The 17,097-nt window shown below is 34.8% G+C and overlaps 1 protein-coding gene across 1 annotated transcript; it reads left to right on the top strand.

Annotated features, from left to right (window-relative positions):
• The first annotated feature begins 12,049 nt into the window (after window positions 1–12,049).
• On the top strand, window positions 12,050–12,763 carry LOC145795915 (protein FAR1-RELATED SEQUENCE 9-like). Its single transcript, XM_082880856.1, has one exon. The coding sequence runs from the start codon at window positions 12,050–12,052 to the stop codon at window positions 12,761–12,763; it is 714 nt and encodes a 237-aa protein (XP_082736982.1).
• Window positions 12,764–17,097: the final 4,334 nt, after the last annotated feature.

The following is a 17,097-nucleotide window of genomic DNA, read 5'->3' as shown; positions in this document are numbered from 1 at the left end:
TGTGTGGGGATGCCTCATAAGGCATTCCCTGCCCTTTAAAGGCAAAACACAAGTGTTTGGTGCAAAACCAGACACTAAATAGTCGAGTTTGGGGATCCTGAGGCAAGGCGCGCGAGCCGAGACCTCCGGGAACTCCAAACGAGCGCAAACATGGATAATCACCGAGTGTTCAAACGGTGACGTCCAAGTCTTGAGGACGGTCAAAAATGGGGTGTCTACACCTTCGGAGTAACTGATGCTCCTGCAGCATTCATGGACTTGATGAATATAGTCTTTAAGCCTTACCTAAATGAGTTTGTGGTTGTTTTCATCGACGATATATTAATCTATTCTAGGAGTGAAGTTGAGAATGAGAGGCATCTAAGACTTGCCTTACAGATTTTGAGAGACAGGAAGCTGTATGCCAAGCTTAGCAAGTGTGAGTTTTGGCTTTCTAGCATTTCATTTTCGGGACATGTGATTAATGAAGAAGGTAGTCGATCCTAGTAAAATTGAAGCCGTTGTGAATTGGCCGACACCAACAAATGTGCCCGAGGTTCGTAGTTTTTTGGGTTTGGCCAGTTATTACAGGAAGTTTGTGGAGGACTTTTCAAAGATTGCAATACGTTTGACACAACTAACTCAAAAAGGGGTGGCGTATGAATGGACCGAGGATAGGGAATCGGCCTTCCAGGAGCTAAAGACGAGGTTAGTCACGACACCAGTTCTTGTACTGCCGACAGGTAATGAGGAATTCCAAATTTATAGTGATGCTTCTTATAAGGGTTTGGGATGTGTTTTAATGCAAGAGAGTAAAGTTATAGCATATGCATCTCATCAATTGAAACCTCATGAGAAGAACTATCCCACCCATGATCTAGAGTTAGCAGCCGTAGTATTTGCTTTGAAGATTTGGCGTCATTACTTGTATGGAGCTTCTTGCCAAGTTTTCACAGATCACAAGAGTTTGAAGTACTTGTTCACTCAGAAAGAACTGAATATGAGACAAAGAAGATGGCTTGAGTTATTGAAGGACTACGACATGCAGATCTAGTATCATCTAGGTAAAGCGAACTTGGTAGCCGACGCATTGAGCAAGAAGACAGATGGGAATTTGGCATGTCTAGCGATGGTTTCAGTGGAGCCGACTATTATTGAGGAAGTGAAGACCAGGCAAGTGGAGGATGAATTCTTCAAGAAAGTGATCGACGAGTTTGTCACCAAGCCGAGGTCAAGGTACACCATTGAGAATCAGGTACTTAAGTTTGAAGGAAGCTTGTGTGTGGCCGACATCCCGGAGTTAAAAAGGAGAATTTTACAGGAATTCCATGGTTCCAGATTTGCAGTACATCCAGGGAACACCAAGATGTATCAAGATGTGAAGCAGACTTTTTGGTGGCCAAATATGAAGAGAGAAATAGCCGAGTTTGTATCTCAGTGTCTATATTGTCAACAAGTGAAAGCAGAGCATCAGAGGCCAGTAGGACTTCTTCAACCTTTGTCAATTCCCGAGTGGAAATGGGAACACATCTCCATGGATTTTGTGGTTAGTTTGCCGAAGACGCAGAAAGGTATGGACTCGATTTGGGTCATCATTGACAGATTAACTAAGTCAGCACACTTCTTGCCTGTTCAGACTACTTTCAATGCTGACCGACTTGTTGTACTGTATATGAATGAGATTGTTAGACTTCATGGAGTGTCGATGTCCATTGTATCAGACCGAGATCCGAAATTTGTTTCTAGATTTTGGCAGAGTTTACAAAGGGCCTTGGGAACCGAGTTGAAGTTTAGCATAGCTTTTCACCCCCAGACAGATGAACAAACAGAAAGAACGATTCAGACACTCGAAGATATGCTCAGATTATGTGTGATGGATTTCAAGGGAAGTTGGGAAGTGCATCTACCATTAGTAGAATTCGCTTACAACAACAGTTATCAAGCTAGCATTGGCATGGCGCCGTACGAAGCTTTGTATGGGAGGAAGTGTAGATCGCCAATATGTTGGACTGAAGTAGGAGATAAAGCTTTTGATTGGTCCCGAGCTAATTCAAGTTACAACCGAGAAGATTAAGCTCATTCGACAAAGGATCAAAACTGCTCAGAGTCGATAGAAGAGTTATGCCGACTAGAGAAGAAGAGAGTTGGAATTTGAAGTTGGGGATCATGTATTCCTGAAGGTTTCACCGATGAAAGGAGTTTCAAGATTTGGGAAGAAAGGTAAGTTAGCACCTCGTTATATCGGGCCATTTGAAATTCTTGAGAGGGTTAACCCAGCTACCTATAGACTTGCTTTGCCACCAGAAATAATTCAAGTTCACAATGTGTTTCATATTTCGATGTTGAGGAAGTATATTCGGGATCCCCTACATGTGATTGACCATTTCGGGATTAGGATTAACGAAGATTTAGGTTATAAGGAGAAGCCGATACGGATTCTTGATAGGCAAGTGAAACAGTTGAGGAACAAGTCGATACCGATGGTACAGGTTGAATGGAAAGAGCATTATGGTAAGGATGCCACATGGGAAATGGAAGAAGAAATGAAAACCCGACATCTGGAGTTGTTTTTGGGGCAACGTAACTTAAGTTTGGGGACCAAACTTCTTTAAGGAGGGTAGGATGTGATAACCCTCACTTTACTCTAGTCATGCTTGCATGTATTTACATGATCTTGTCTTGTTAAGTTGCATTTACAAACCTTGATTTGTTTCGCATAAGTGTTGCTTTCATTCCTTGTTCCTTGCTTGGTGTGAGTTTAGCCGAGGTCATTTTAAGCCTACGTTACAACTTTGAACTTCTTACACCTAGGACCATCTTGGAACCACTTTGGTTGACCTCCACCCTCACCCTGACATGTTGGCCGAGATGTCATTATCTAGACCGAGGTGTTCATCACCAAGGCCGAGATGTGTATTATCTAGGCCGAGATGTTGTACCAAAGTGATCTTGTCCCTGGACTGGTACGACCTAGACCGAGGTGTGGCACATCTAGACCAAGGTGTGGCACAGCTAGGCCAAGCGTTGTCCTTCCTAGCCGAGATCATTGAGACCCTACTTGCCGAAGCTTTGTTCTAGCCGAGATCATTGCCCGCCGAAGTGCCCATGTCACCTTACTTGTTACTTACACTTTGTCATGCTCTTGTCTTATCAATCTATCACCTTTTTGAGGAGATCCAACCAGCCATTGCCACGTGTCCCAGCAGAGGGTTAAGTCAGCCGGCAGAGTTAGAATTATATCATTTTGTGTCATATCTCTTGCATGGTAGAGAGAGAAGCTCTAGGAAGAGGAGAGGAAGTTAGAGTGAGAGAGCCAGATTCCAAGCTTGATCTTTAGAGTTTGAGACGTTTAATCCATGTTTTGAGGTTAGAATCTTGATTTACTCTTGTTATTCTTTATGTTGATCTGACTGCATTGCATGATCTAGCATGATTCATGAACCATGCATTGATTTAAAGCTTGCTTTAGAAAGAGAAAATGATGTTCTTATGTTCTTGAGATAAAACCATGTTTTGATCCGAAAGTTTGTAACAAGCTCCATGTTTTTGTGTTTGTTTTTTTAAAATCTTCAAGTATGGATACCCAGGTCCATGTTTTCAAACTCATTTCATGAAAACTCAGATTTCGAATAAAAAAGTTATGAATTTAGCATTCATGCTCTTAATGTTCTTTAAGAGGGAAACCTAGATTTTCCTAGACTTCATTTCCTTGAATGTGGTCGTCGGGAACACACCTCGGCCAAGAGGTGTGGGACCTCGGCCTAGACCTGGTTAGTACCCAGCATGTTTTCCCGAGATGAAAAGGCAGTGTTGTAACTCCCAGCATGTTTTGCTTTGTTTTGACTTGATTTTGAAAGAAATGCCGAGATCCTTTCCTGTCATTTAAAGCTTGTTTTAATGATGCATTTTATATCAATCTTTGAGCATCTCACCTTGTCTTATTGAAATGCATTCAATGGGATTTATTATGTACTTGTAGGCCTTGGATCCTTGCTTGTAATTCCTACACCCGAAGAACTATGTGAGTGGTATTTTTAATAAAGCTATGTTATAAAGTTTTGATAAAGCTTTGCTTTGTTTTAGAAAAGTATTTGATCAAGCATGAATGAATCTCCCTAGCTTTTGTATCAAATATTATATTTGTTTTGGTGACATTCTGGGAAAGTCCTTAGTGCCAGGTTACTATAATGCAACTACACCCTTGTTTTGAAAGTCCTTAGTGCCAGGGGACTATAATGCAACTGCACCCTTGTTTTGCCACTGACGGTTTTCCGCGTGGGTTTGTTTGTCCGGAATGTCATCCCTTGTATTATATTGATGCTAGTAAGCATCTCTTGAAGATTTGAAAGACTTCATTGATGGACTTGGTTCATCCCTTGATTTTGTATAAGTTATGCTATGTATTGTTTAGAAAAGAGATCTTGAATATCATTCATGCAAAACCTTTATTACTGATATCATTCACTGAGTATCCAAGCTCACCCTCTCTATATATATGTAGGCGACGAGCAGGAAGACGGTGACGCCTAGATGATTGTTGCAAGATATTTTTGGATTCATGTTTTGTAGCATCTTGAAGATTATACTTCTTGGCTTGTAGTTATTTCTTTTGTATATGTCGGCTTGAGAAGCCTTTTGATCAAGATGTAATATGCATTTATTTTACATGTACTCAAGTTGTAAAACCACGTTATGTATGACATTTCATTTGATCTATGCACAGCTCTTGTAGACTAAATAGATTTAAATTTATTACTTTCCGCACATGTAAGCCCCATATGTATACTCTGATTGTGTGTGAATCTTTGTAAGTTGGCCTTTGGTAATCTCGGATTACTGGCCATCACGGCACCATTCTACTAGGGGCGGAATGGGGTCGTGACAGGATAACTCCAATTTGATTTTTTTTTTTTTTTGTATATTATTATTAGTTTCAAAATTTTTTTTCCAGCTATTATATATTATTAGTTTTTTAGCTCTTACATAAAGGAAGAGTACTAAGAGTTTTGTTAAATATTTATGACTGTTATCAAGAGAAATCCAGTAGTATTAGACTATATATAGCAAATTCTAAGATAGTTGCAAGATGATATTAAGACCCTCGGAATACATGAAAATGAGAAAATATTAGAAAATTATTCAGGGCCCTGCACGGCCATGCCACAATTCAATAACAAAATTTCATGCTCTCATGTTGTCTTCCCATGATCACCGGCACAAAATGTTGAACCTCGTTGTATTTACTAATTACAATTCTTCAGTGGCATTATCTGGCCATGCCATTGAGACATAGAATAACTTTTAAAAAATATTAGTTTCAAGCTAAAAAAAAGAATAGAGAAATTCCTTCTCTTTTAATTTCAATGCACTTTCAGCCTTAGAATCATGTTGAAATCTGAAGATATGATTAAAATAAAAAAAATTGAGAAATTTACAAACAGAGCATCTTGTGCCTTTTCTATCCTTTTTATTTATTTATTTTTCTCTGGTTCAATAAAAGTAATCAATTTTGTGCTCTTGCAAAAAAAAGAAAGAGCATGCATGAATTTTGATTGAGCAATTAAACAAATAAGACTAATTAATTTGATGGCATCATTTTATTTGGCTTCCTAGCTTATAGCAATGAACTCGATTCTATAAAAATAAATTGTTGGAAATTGGGCCGGGTATTGGACCTGGATTTGGGCGTCCATGTGGCATGACCCATGGCCCATTTAAATTACTCATGTAATTTGAATTTCTATTTATCCTGTTAGGACAGCCCATTATCTCCATCCAATCTATCTTATCCTATTAGGAGATAGGGATGTGAGATTATATATCTGATCTATTTAATAGATATCAGATACGTTATGTTGATTTACCCATAACATTTTTTCCCATACTCTCTCTCTAACTCTCTCCAACGTGAAAAACGATCAAGCCTTTGCACTGTGACTAAAAAGGGTGATACTCACACTGTGGTATCACTCCATTTCTGGGAGTTCATAGTTCGTGATTGTCAAGCACGTGATTTACCCACAAGGTTCTTTGTTCCAAATTCTTTTACACAAGGAATGAATTTGAATTCTTTTACCCGTTGTGTTATCTGTATCTTACATTGGTATCAAAGCAATAAATGGGTATTTTTGTGCTTTTTTTTTGTGCATTAAAATATGTATATAATTATATATATGCATATGATATATGCATGAAAAATTAATATTTTTTCAAACATTCTCCGATCAACTTGAAATTTTTATATGTTGTAGTATATTTCATGTAGAATATATCTGCAAAGTTTTATGAAAATCCAACGGTCGGATTTTGAGAAAAAAGGAGATTCATATTTAATTTTTCGTAACTTTGACTGCATGCTAGTTTTACATGCTTTGTTTTTATGTTATGAAAATTATATATTTAGAATCCTTGGTTTGATACCTTCAAAATGGTATATTATGGGCCTGATTCCGGCTTGCTGTTGATAAGAAAAAGCAAACCCTAATTTGGGTCCATTTTGTGTTTTTGGTGGCTTAAGGAAGAAGATGAAGTGCAAAGTTTTTGCACTTCCACCCTCATTAGAGAGAGAGTGTGCAACACTCCATTATTTGCGTTTGTTTAATGCCATTTTTGAGTCCACCAATATTTTTATTTTGAAAAATGGAGTCCGGCAGCACCAAAATTGGACCAGAAAACACCTTGGAAGGCAGCGGGTGAGCTGTACGCGCCAGATGATGCTATCAGTGAGGGGCCACGTGTTTCCCAGGTGTTTCCAAGCGCCATCACGTGCGCGCCACGCGTCACCATTAGCCGCTCGCTTCCCCATTAGCCGCACGCTCCAGGCACGCTTTATGCACGCTCGACTTGGTCTTTCCCACGTGCGTGCTGAGCTGCGCTGCTTTGAGCAGCACCATGTGCATTACCGTGCGCACATCGTGCGCTGTGCCTGCCGAGCCGCATTGTTTTTCCACGTCAGCTTGGCTAGCTTGGCGGCTGTATTGGCTTCAAAGTTTCTGCCTTCTACAGTAATAATTTTAATTTTCCAGACAGACATTTTGCTAAGTCAAGAAGCACCTCTTTCATTATTGAGAGTTTCAAGCAAACCAGCTGTGCTTCATCACCAAGCTTTTGTATTTCTAGGCTTTCGGACTCCAAATCAAATATGTCTGTGATTTCTGAAATTTTCAACTTATGAGTGATTAAATGAACCTCTAGAATGCATTAAATAAGCAACATGACATTCCGAATAATTTTACTCAATATCATTCTATTTTTTATTTTTTTGAAACATTCTAGACTAAGATAAATGAAAGTTAACAAAAATCTATGCTATATTTGAAACGGCAAAGAACAATAGCTTTCATATTTGTCTATGTTTGTTTCAATGTGTTCTTTGACTGCTCTTGCTTTGTTGGGTCTGTGGAAAAGAGATATCTTTGATGATTAAATGAATTATATTCTTACTAAGAGAGAGAGAGAGAGAGAGAGGAGATAAGTCTACTATTGAATTAAAAAAAAAATGTTTCTTAATCACTCTCAATTTCGTTGTACTTTTCCATCTTGATCGTAACTTATAATACACATATTTGTACGACACGCAATATGATATACAAGATACATGACAAACATTCGGATACATTTCACTCTTTCCTTATGTACCATGTGTATTTTAATGTTCTACAATTATTTTTCATTTTTAGCAATGCAATTGTTACGTAAATAATATCTTGATATTTATGTTATGATATATGACTTCTTAATTTTAATTAGTGTTAATTTTTTTAATTACCTTTGAATAAATAATTCACATACTAATTGAAATAAAGAGTAAGTTACACTTTTCACTTTTAAACTTTCAGTTGAATTTTATTTTGATCTCTCATCTTCTAATTGCAACAACTAAGTCATCATACTTCAACCCATTTTTAAGTGATCATGACTTATGAGTCACTCATCGTTACAAATTTGAATGGAAAAAGTACTCATGGGGGCTATGTGAGTTCATTTTAGGAATATAAGAGGAAAAAATTGACATGAAAATTGCACTTCACCCTCAAACTTTAGTCAAATTCTACTTTGGTCCTTTTAAGTTTAAATTTTTACTCAAATTTTAAACGATGGGCCAATAGGAGATCCACACTAAAAAATGGGTTGAAATTTAAGGACTTAATTGTTATAATTAGAAGATAAGAGATCAAAGTGAAATTTAAATTAAATTCAAAAGTGAAAGGTAAATTAATAAAATATAAATTTTAAAAATGTCTCAACTATATTGTGTCTTTCATTTTTTTTTTTTTAAATTATCATGAGAATGTGCCTATTGTGCTACATAGCCTCTTTTGGAATGACAAAAAAAAGAAAAGAAAAGAAAAAAAGAAGCTAACTTATTGGTTTATTAACTTATTTAAGACACATCATAACTCTACTTTTCACACGTTTTTTTTTTTTATAATAAGCCAATAAGCTTTAAAAAAAATTCATTTATCAAAATACGCCTTAATTAATGCGTTAAAATTGTTTTTCCTTACTATTACATAAAAAAAATATAATTTTAACTTTTCCCTGCTTCTATTACATCAACAATATAAATTATTAACCCAACATCAAAATATAAACTAGTATATAGGTATAATGGTTTAACCCCCCCCCTCTCTCTCTCTGTCTCTCTCTCCCCATATTGAAAAACTTTCCCTTTTTCTCCCTCAAATTCTTTCTCTATTTATTTACCCTCCATTTATCATTAATTATTTAATTATATTTTTATTGCCTTCCAACAATGTATGTATTTTATCTAAAAAGTTTTGTCTTTATTTTAATATCTCTTAGAGAAAATAAAATTAATTAAACACAAAATATAGGTATTGGTGAATTTTGAAAAATTCAAAATAAACCACATGTGAATTACTTTAGTATTCGAATTCGTTAATAACATATAATGAACGCATAAAATATAATTCCATCAGTCTAGAAAAATTAATTGAAAAAAATTCATTAAAAATACTTATATTTACTGAGGAGAGAAAGAGAGACAAGTGGAAGTAGACAACGAGATAGTAGTAGTAGTATCTGATAAATTACACTTCGGAGACGAGGGCGATTGACGCTGGTGGAGAGACGTAAAAGGGACGATGGGGCTGCAAGGATTGATGTTAGCATCAGAGATAAAATCTCCCAAAAGCCCGTCTGTTGGAGAATCCAATGACGACAACCAATTGAAGAACTTCGACATTAAATCTTCTTCTTCACTTGACATCTTCATTGGTTAAACACAAACCAGCATAGAGAGCGTCTACAACACACAAAAAACACCCATTAATTCCATAACCTAACTCTGCTATTAAAATTTTCTCACTGTTAACTTCAAATTTTGACTTTCCTTCCTTCCTCCTCTCTTATAATTCAACTATTGAACCCCAATTGTACCTAGTACTATTATTAAATGAACCTCAATTTTGAAGGGTTCAAATCTAGAACCCACGATTTTATTAGAACAGCACAAGGGTCCTAAATTATTAGGGGTTCATGGGGTCAAACCCCGTTTTGGCCGCGCGGGCGCCAACGGAAAGGATGACCGATGACAAGCTGACTCAGCAGCATTTTCCCATAAATTATATTGACAAGCAAAATGTTAGTCAACCTAAAAATTTTATCAATTTTTTTATTAAATGTCTTAAATAGGTAAGAGACTTACACTATGTAGGTTTCATGTAGGTCCCATACCCATGTGAGATATTTAGTAGAAAATTTGATAAAACTTTTGAAATCTCTAACATTACTCGATTGAAAAATAGGAAAAAAAGATGATATGTGGTGTTGTCACCGCATCTGTGGGCCTTGATTTCATAATAGTCGGTTGCCAATTAGATTTTACTAAACCCATAGCAAGGCACTCACTACCGAGGCACCGATAGAGCTCAGCCACACACCACAGAAGAACCCAAGGTCAAACGGAGTATAGCGCGAGGTCTCAAAGAGAGCCAACTAGAAAATCAACTATTTTTTGCACCATATGGAGAGAACTGCATTCTTTACTAGACCACCACCCTCGGTGGTATATTGGAAAATGTTTGATAGAACTAATTGAACACACCCAATTCACCCCTAATGATATAAAATGAATTATATAAAGAGATGGACCCACATTCTTCTTCCCTTCTCTCTTTATCCGTCTTTATTTTGCTCCTCCAACTTGGCATTCATCAATAGTTTTTGTTAATATTTTGATAAGTGTCAAGTAATAAATAGTATAAAATACCAAATAATCATTCCTGTTTTGCTCTTCAAACATGAGTGCAAAAGAAGTAAAAGGTTTTTTTTTTTTTTTAAAAAAAGGTAAATTATACTTTTCATTTTTATAGTGTGATCTAAATTTATTTTGGTTATTATTTTAATTTAAATAATTTGATTACTATTACTCTAACATTTTTAATGATTTTTTTTATATGATAATCAAAGTAAACATGACTGCAAAAGAAGTAAGATGATTTTTTTTTGGCTTGTTTTAATGAATTTTTTTATATGATAATAATTTTTTTTACATTTTTTAAATGCATTCTAGATGCATTTAAAAAATAAAATAAATTGACTAAAATGTATTAAAAAAAAATCTGAACAAAATTATGTGTGTATTTTTGTATGGGTTTCATTCGTTTTTAGTAAAGTTTTTTTTTTTATTTTATATTTTAGTTATTATTATTTTTTTTAAATGCATGTAATCTTGATGTATGTAAAAATTGACTAAAAATTGATGAATTCTTACCAATCAAGATAGTAAAAGGCACCATCTTGGCCATACTGTTCCAACATGAAAAAAAAAATTACGCCTTAAATAAGGCATACCATACTAACATTTCTTTATAGTTTTTATAAAAATACGATTGTAGTTTCTAACATTTAATACAGGAATTACTGCAGAAATTAACACTTCTAGTGATGCTGAAAGAAGTGAACATAACTGCATGTTTGTTGCAAGGCAAGAAAATAGTGATGACAATTTGTTAGATAAGGTGGTATGTAGTGAAGACGAAGAATATGCTTTATTCAACAATTATGCATTACGAATGGGTTTTAGTATTCGGAAAGGAAAGCCAATATATTATAGTGGATCAAAGAACATAAGGCAACATGAATTTTTATGTTCTAAAGAGGGTTTTAAAATAGATGAAGACCCTTGTGAAAAGGAAAAATTGAATAGGCTGGAGACTAGAATTGGTTGCAAAGCATTTATTCGTTTAATTGTTGAAGATGGAATTTGGAGGGTTACTGCCTTCAATCCTGAACATAATCATGAACTTGCATTACAATCAGAGCGTCATTTGCTAAGATCTGCTTGTCACATTTCAAAATTGAAGGCAGGTGTGATTGATTCTATGGTTAATGCGGGTATAAATGCTTATCCATATCTAAGAGAAGAAGTTTGAGGCAGTGAGAATGTGCGTTTTACCAAAAGGGATTGTTATAATTATGTGAACAAGCAAAAGATGATGATGATTAGTGCTGGAAATGCTCAAAGCCTATTGAATCATCTTAAGCAGAAACATACAGAAGATCCCATGTTCTTTTTCACAGATCCAGTAGACCAAGAAAATCGCATGACTAATTTTTTCTGGAGACACGGGAGATCAAGGGTTGATTATGATTGCTTTGAAGATGTGGTCATTTTCAATACCACCTATCGCACTAATAAGTATAATTTGATTTGTGCTCCATTTGTTGGTGTTAACCACCATTGGCAAAATGTGATGTTTGGTTGTGCTTTCCTTTTTGATGAAACCACTAATTCATTTATATGATTTTTAAATCATTTTTAGAATCAATGGGGAATCGGTTTCCGATTACAATTTTTACTGACCAAAATCAAGCCATGTCTAATGCTATTGAGGCAGTATTTCCAAATACACATCATTGACTATGGTTGTAGCATATTTCAAAAAATGCTCCTTCTCATTTGGGGGAATTAAATACTAACACAAAGTTCAAATACCTTTTCAACAAGTGCCAAAAATATTGTGATTCTACACTAGAATTTCAATAGACTTGGGATGAAATGATACAAAATTTTAGTTTGGAGAGTCATCGGTGGCTTAATATGATGTACAAGATTCGACACAAGTGGAGCACTGCATTCACGAAGGATAGTTTCATTGCTAAATTTAAAGCTTCCTCAAGGAGTGAAAGTACAAATAATGTTTTAAATAATATAGCAGGTAAAACAACTAGCGTCACTAACTTTGTTATTGAATATGACAATTTAGTGGCAGGTATGCGTTCTTCAGAATTGGATGAAGATTTCCAATGCAAGCAAGGTGCCCCACAAAAAATAGTAAAAAATAGTGGTAGTTTGGGTCATGTAGCTCAGGTTTACACCTGTAAGATATTTAAATTATTTGAAAATGACTTTCTTAATAGTCTTGCAATGGTGTGGAAGCAAGTTGATTGTCAAGATACAGTGGATGTTTTCGAGTTGAAAGAAGAAAATAGTGAAAGGGTACGTATTGTTCACTTTGATCATCTTACTAACAACATTTCATGTTCTTGTAAGAAGTTTGAATCATTAGGAGTTCTTTGCTGTCATGCATTCAGGGTTTTCAGTATAAAAAATTTGACTGCAATTGCAAGTCAATATACTTTGAAACGTTGGAAAAAAGATGCTAAGAAAGGGATTATGGCTTATGAACAAGGTGCCAATTCGATTATGAATGGTAAAGAGGCTGAGATCATATGGCGTAATAGTTTGATACATATAGCTATATACAAGTGTCAGGGGAATGATAGCCTTAAGAACATTTGCAAAAGATACTTATAGAACTTGATGAAAAAATTCAAAGAGAGTTTGCAAGGTTGAAATTAGGTACAAATGTACATGTTGAAGAAGATCAAGCCATACAGTGTGATACCACTAACATGTCAGTGCTAGATCCCCCACATGCGAGATCAAAAGGTGTACGAAACACCAGACTTAAAGAGCATTTTGAAAAGCGTAAGACAAAACCGTCCAAGGATGCATCAACTACGAGTGAGAATCTTTTTTTTTTCTTTTTTTTTATTCAAGCGTGAGAAACTATTTACTTGCTCAATAAATGTTACATTCTCATCCGTAATAATATTTTTTTAATGAAGTTCTTATGTTGTACGTTATTTGTGATTTATGCCCATACTTAGGAAAATTAAAACAAGTAAAGCAAGGACCATCACATGCCTCACTTGGTGTCACATATGACACAACAATCTTCCAACCACCAAATGGGTCCCCTTATGTAAGACCAACAGATGCCAACATACATGGTCAATCTTACCCACCATGGACCATGCATACTCAGGAATTGAATATTTATATTGATTCACAAAGTTAAAATATCTACTATTTATACTTAAAATTATGGTCATAATTAATTTTAAGTATGAACTATTTCTATGCGTAGGATATGGACTTTGCAAATATTCCATTTACAACTATGTTGCAAAATGTCAACGTTGTAAACCAATTTAGTGAGGTAAATATTGACACAATTCATTTATTTATTTGGATGCCTTTATTTGTTAATATTGTTATACGCATTTATTGTTCTCTTAACAAAGGCTTAATTTGTATAACATTTTTAATATGTTGTTTAGAAAAATGATAGCCACACAGAGAAGCTACAAAAGTAAGATGAGAGCTGTACATAAGGGGTTCAGAGACTTACACAAAGCAATACTTTGAAGGTGGCTAGTGCTCGAAGAATGACATTTTGGAAGTTTGCTCAAGTGCAAAGAAAGAATTTCAAACAAAGTTTCTAGGGAAAGACAAAATTTTAATTTAAGTTGTGTTCCCCCCCCCCCCTGCATTTATGTAATGGAGCTTTACATATTACAATGGTTTTTTTTATTTATTTATAGGATTATAGATGAAAAGACTGGTTAAATCTCATTACTTAATTTTTGGTTGTGGTAGTGAATTTTTTGATGAAACATTTTAGATATATATTTAACAAATTGAGATGACATTCATTAATAAAAAAAAAAAAATTAAAGTGAGCACTGAGTTTTGCCTTTTTCTTTCTTCATATCCCACTTCTTGAATGTTACATCACATTCTTTGCACAAATCAGGTTGGATTAGCTTCGCTGGTATCTCTGCCACATTCGTTCCAATAAGCGAGTCTAGATGCTTTTTCTCTTCATCACTTAAGAAATCTACTTTGATTTACATCAGTCGCGGTCATCCTCTTCTATATCAACAACTTCAATTTAGAACTATTCAAGATGTTGTTTTTTTCCTTAAATTTTGAAGGAAGTTCTGGTGGTGGGTATGAAACATTGTCAATTCCCTTATTACTACTTATCGTCTTCTTTTTGATTGGATTGGGTTTTTCTTAATCCTCACTCTCTTCACTCTTATGTCACTTCTTGTTCTTGGGTTTTTCTTCTGTGACAGGCCTCTTGAGCCGCTTGTCTCTCTTCATCTTGTCTTCCTTGGACAAACTATCAACTGGCTGATCAATAACAGGCTTCTTGAGAGGCTTTTCAATCATTTTTTTGAAGTTTGCTCTCTTCATCTTTGCTTTCATTGCTTCCTTGGCCATAAACGTTTGAATTTTAATTTTAAAGTACTCTTCTAAGCTAGGTCCAGGACTAGGAGGGGCCTTTTCTGCCATGGATGTCTTTTTAATAAAGTTTTCTTCCTCCAATTTTTTCTCTGCAACTTTTGAAATTTGTCTCAAGCACTCGAATGAAGAACAACTAGAATTAACCTCAATAAAATTCACAGCTCTAAGGTGATATTTGTTTGGGTGGACTGGATTAGGTTGGGTTAGCATTCCCATGACTAATAGTGTATCCTATCCTATCTTTGGATTGAGTTCGGATTATAAGGAGGGACTAATAGTCCAAACTTTGGCTTAGTCCTCCATTTTATATCTCACCCCCTATGTGGGATTGAATAGTCCATCATATATAGGATACAATATTCGAATGGATTGTTAGTCCGTACTTCAATTGTTTAACCAAACATCGGATTAATAATTTTATTGGACTATTAGTCTAATCACAAGCTCGTGTACACCCAAACAAACATGGCCTAAGTGTTAAGAACCTCTTGTTGATCATCTTGTTTCTCTATTTCTTCAATACCCCAATCTTTTTTTTTCTTGCATCGAACAACTGTTTGTCTCTGATTAGTTTGGAGACACATAAACACACACATATATATAGGTCACCTATAGGAAAAGAAAACCCTTTGGTTTCAATAAAATTAGGATTCTTTTCTTGAAAATATAATAATTATTATTATTATTTTCAATTTTCTAATTTTGGACCAATTGGGATTGCTTTATGTAATGTAATGGCATCGATGTCTAGAAAGCTATTTTTCTATTTTTAGACATAGAAGGACTGACTTACTAGTCATGTGTTGAGCTGTGCTTCCCTACCATCCAGTTATCTTGACTCAATTGGAGCTTGTTATTTAGGTTTATAGTTATTTTGATAATTTAAATTATTTGCTTTTGTAAAATTATTTATATATGTCCTTTAAAAAAAATTAATCGATCTTACTGTGGTAACTTATTCAATTTGTTATTAAAAAAAATTTTTGAATGATGAAGAAGTCAAATGTTTTATAACTAGTATATATATTTATATATATATATATATATATGAAAGGCACACTAAGTTTTTTTTTTTAATTTTTTAGGGGAAACTACAAAAAATAAAAAATAAAAAACTTAAGGTTTGACCCTTGTAACAAGATAAATCTTGAGTTTTTAATTTTTGTCAATTTAAACATTGAAATTTTTAATTTTTTTTTTTCAATCTGAACCATTTACCTATTTTTGTTAAACAAAATCGACTAAAAATGAGTATTTTAGTAATTAAACTCAATAAAAATGAATATTTTAAACGTTTTATGGATGCCTGTATTGAGTTTAACAACTAAAAACAACATTTTTTTGGGATAATTAATCTAACGGCCCTATTTAACTTTTGATAATCGAAGAGGTCCACAATATTTATTTTTGTAGCATAAGGTCCCTCACACCCACACCCACACCCATACCCACATCCATACCCACACTCTCATTCTCTCTTTTCTCTTTCTTCAACTGGTTCTCTACTCTCCCTGTTTCTGTACTTCGCAGCAATCAACCACATCTCCAATATTGTCTGTTGCGACATCTACATGGAGTGAACCCTAAACAAGATGTAAATCTCCTCCTCCACTGTCACCTCCGAGCTCATCTACCGCGTCCTTCGCAGCTGCTCCTACTCTGGCGCCGAGTCCTTTCGTTTCTTCAACTGGGCTCGCTCTCACCACCTTTCTTACAACCACCTATTGAATTTGAGAAGAAAAAGACGCACAGATGGAGTCTTCATCTTTGATCATCACCACCATTCCCTTCTTCTTAGTTCCAGAAGCTCATCCATCATCAGCCAAATCTTTGTCGGATTTTGATACCCACTTCCACATGGGACCCACAACAACAAGAAGAAGAACAAGAAGACTTCATCTTCTTCTTCTTCAATCTTCAAACCCTTTTCCTCTGTCATGGAATGACAGGATTGCACGTAACTTTAATCTCCTCTCTCCCTTTCTTTTCTTCCTTTCTGTGTGTTTTTTTCTTTCTTTCCCATTTCTACTTTATTATTATTATTATTATTATTATTATTATTATTATTATTATTATTATTATTATTATTATTATTATTATTATTATTATTATTATTATTATTATTGTATTCATTTTACTGCAATCAGATCTTCATTTTCATGTCACAATGGGGTTGTATTGTGTGAAACTCCGATTCTAACTCCCTTTTTGGGAATCATTCTTGTTTATTGATTTCGAGTTAATTTTTTCAGAGAAAATCACAAGGGAGAGTGTGTAATTTGGTTAGAGAAAATCAACATGATAAGCAGAAGAAAATCAAATTTCTTGGCCATCACACAGAGAAATTTATCCCAGAGAAAATCAATAGGCACAAGAGGAATTCCAGAAAAAATTCATATCTCAAGGGGATATCTTAATGCCAGAGAAATTTCAGAGAAAATCAACATGCCAGAGAAATTCATTTTTACAAATTTCTCTAGGCATCACACTCAAATTTGAGAGTCTAATGTGGTTAGAGCAATTTTAAATGCCATAGAAAATTTCAAATCATA

This window comes from Camellia sinensis, chromosome 7, assembly GCF_055761805.1.
Source record: "Camellia sinensis isolate YWXY chromosome 7, ASM5576180v1, whole genome shotgun sequence".
Taxonomy (NCBI): domain Eukaryota; kingdom Viridiplantae; phylum Streptophyta; class Magnoliopsida; order Ericales; family Theaceae; genus Camellia; species Camellia sinensis.
The sequence above is the reverse complement of the archived record's forward strand: the minus strand, read 5'-3'. Positions and strand labels throughout refer to the sequence as shown.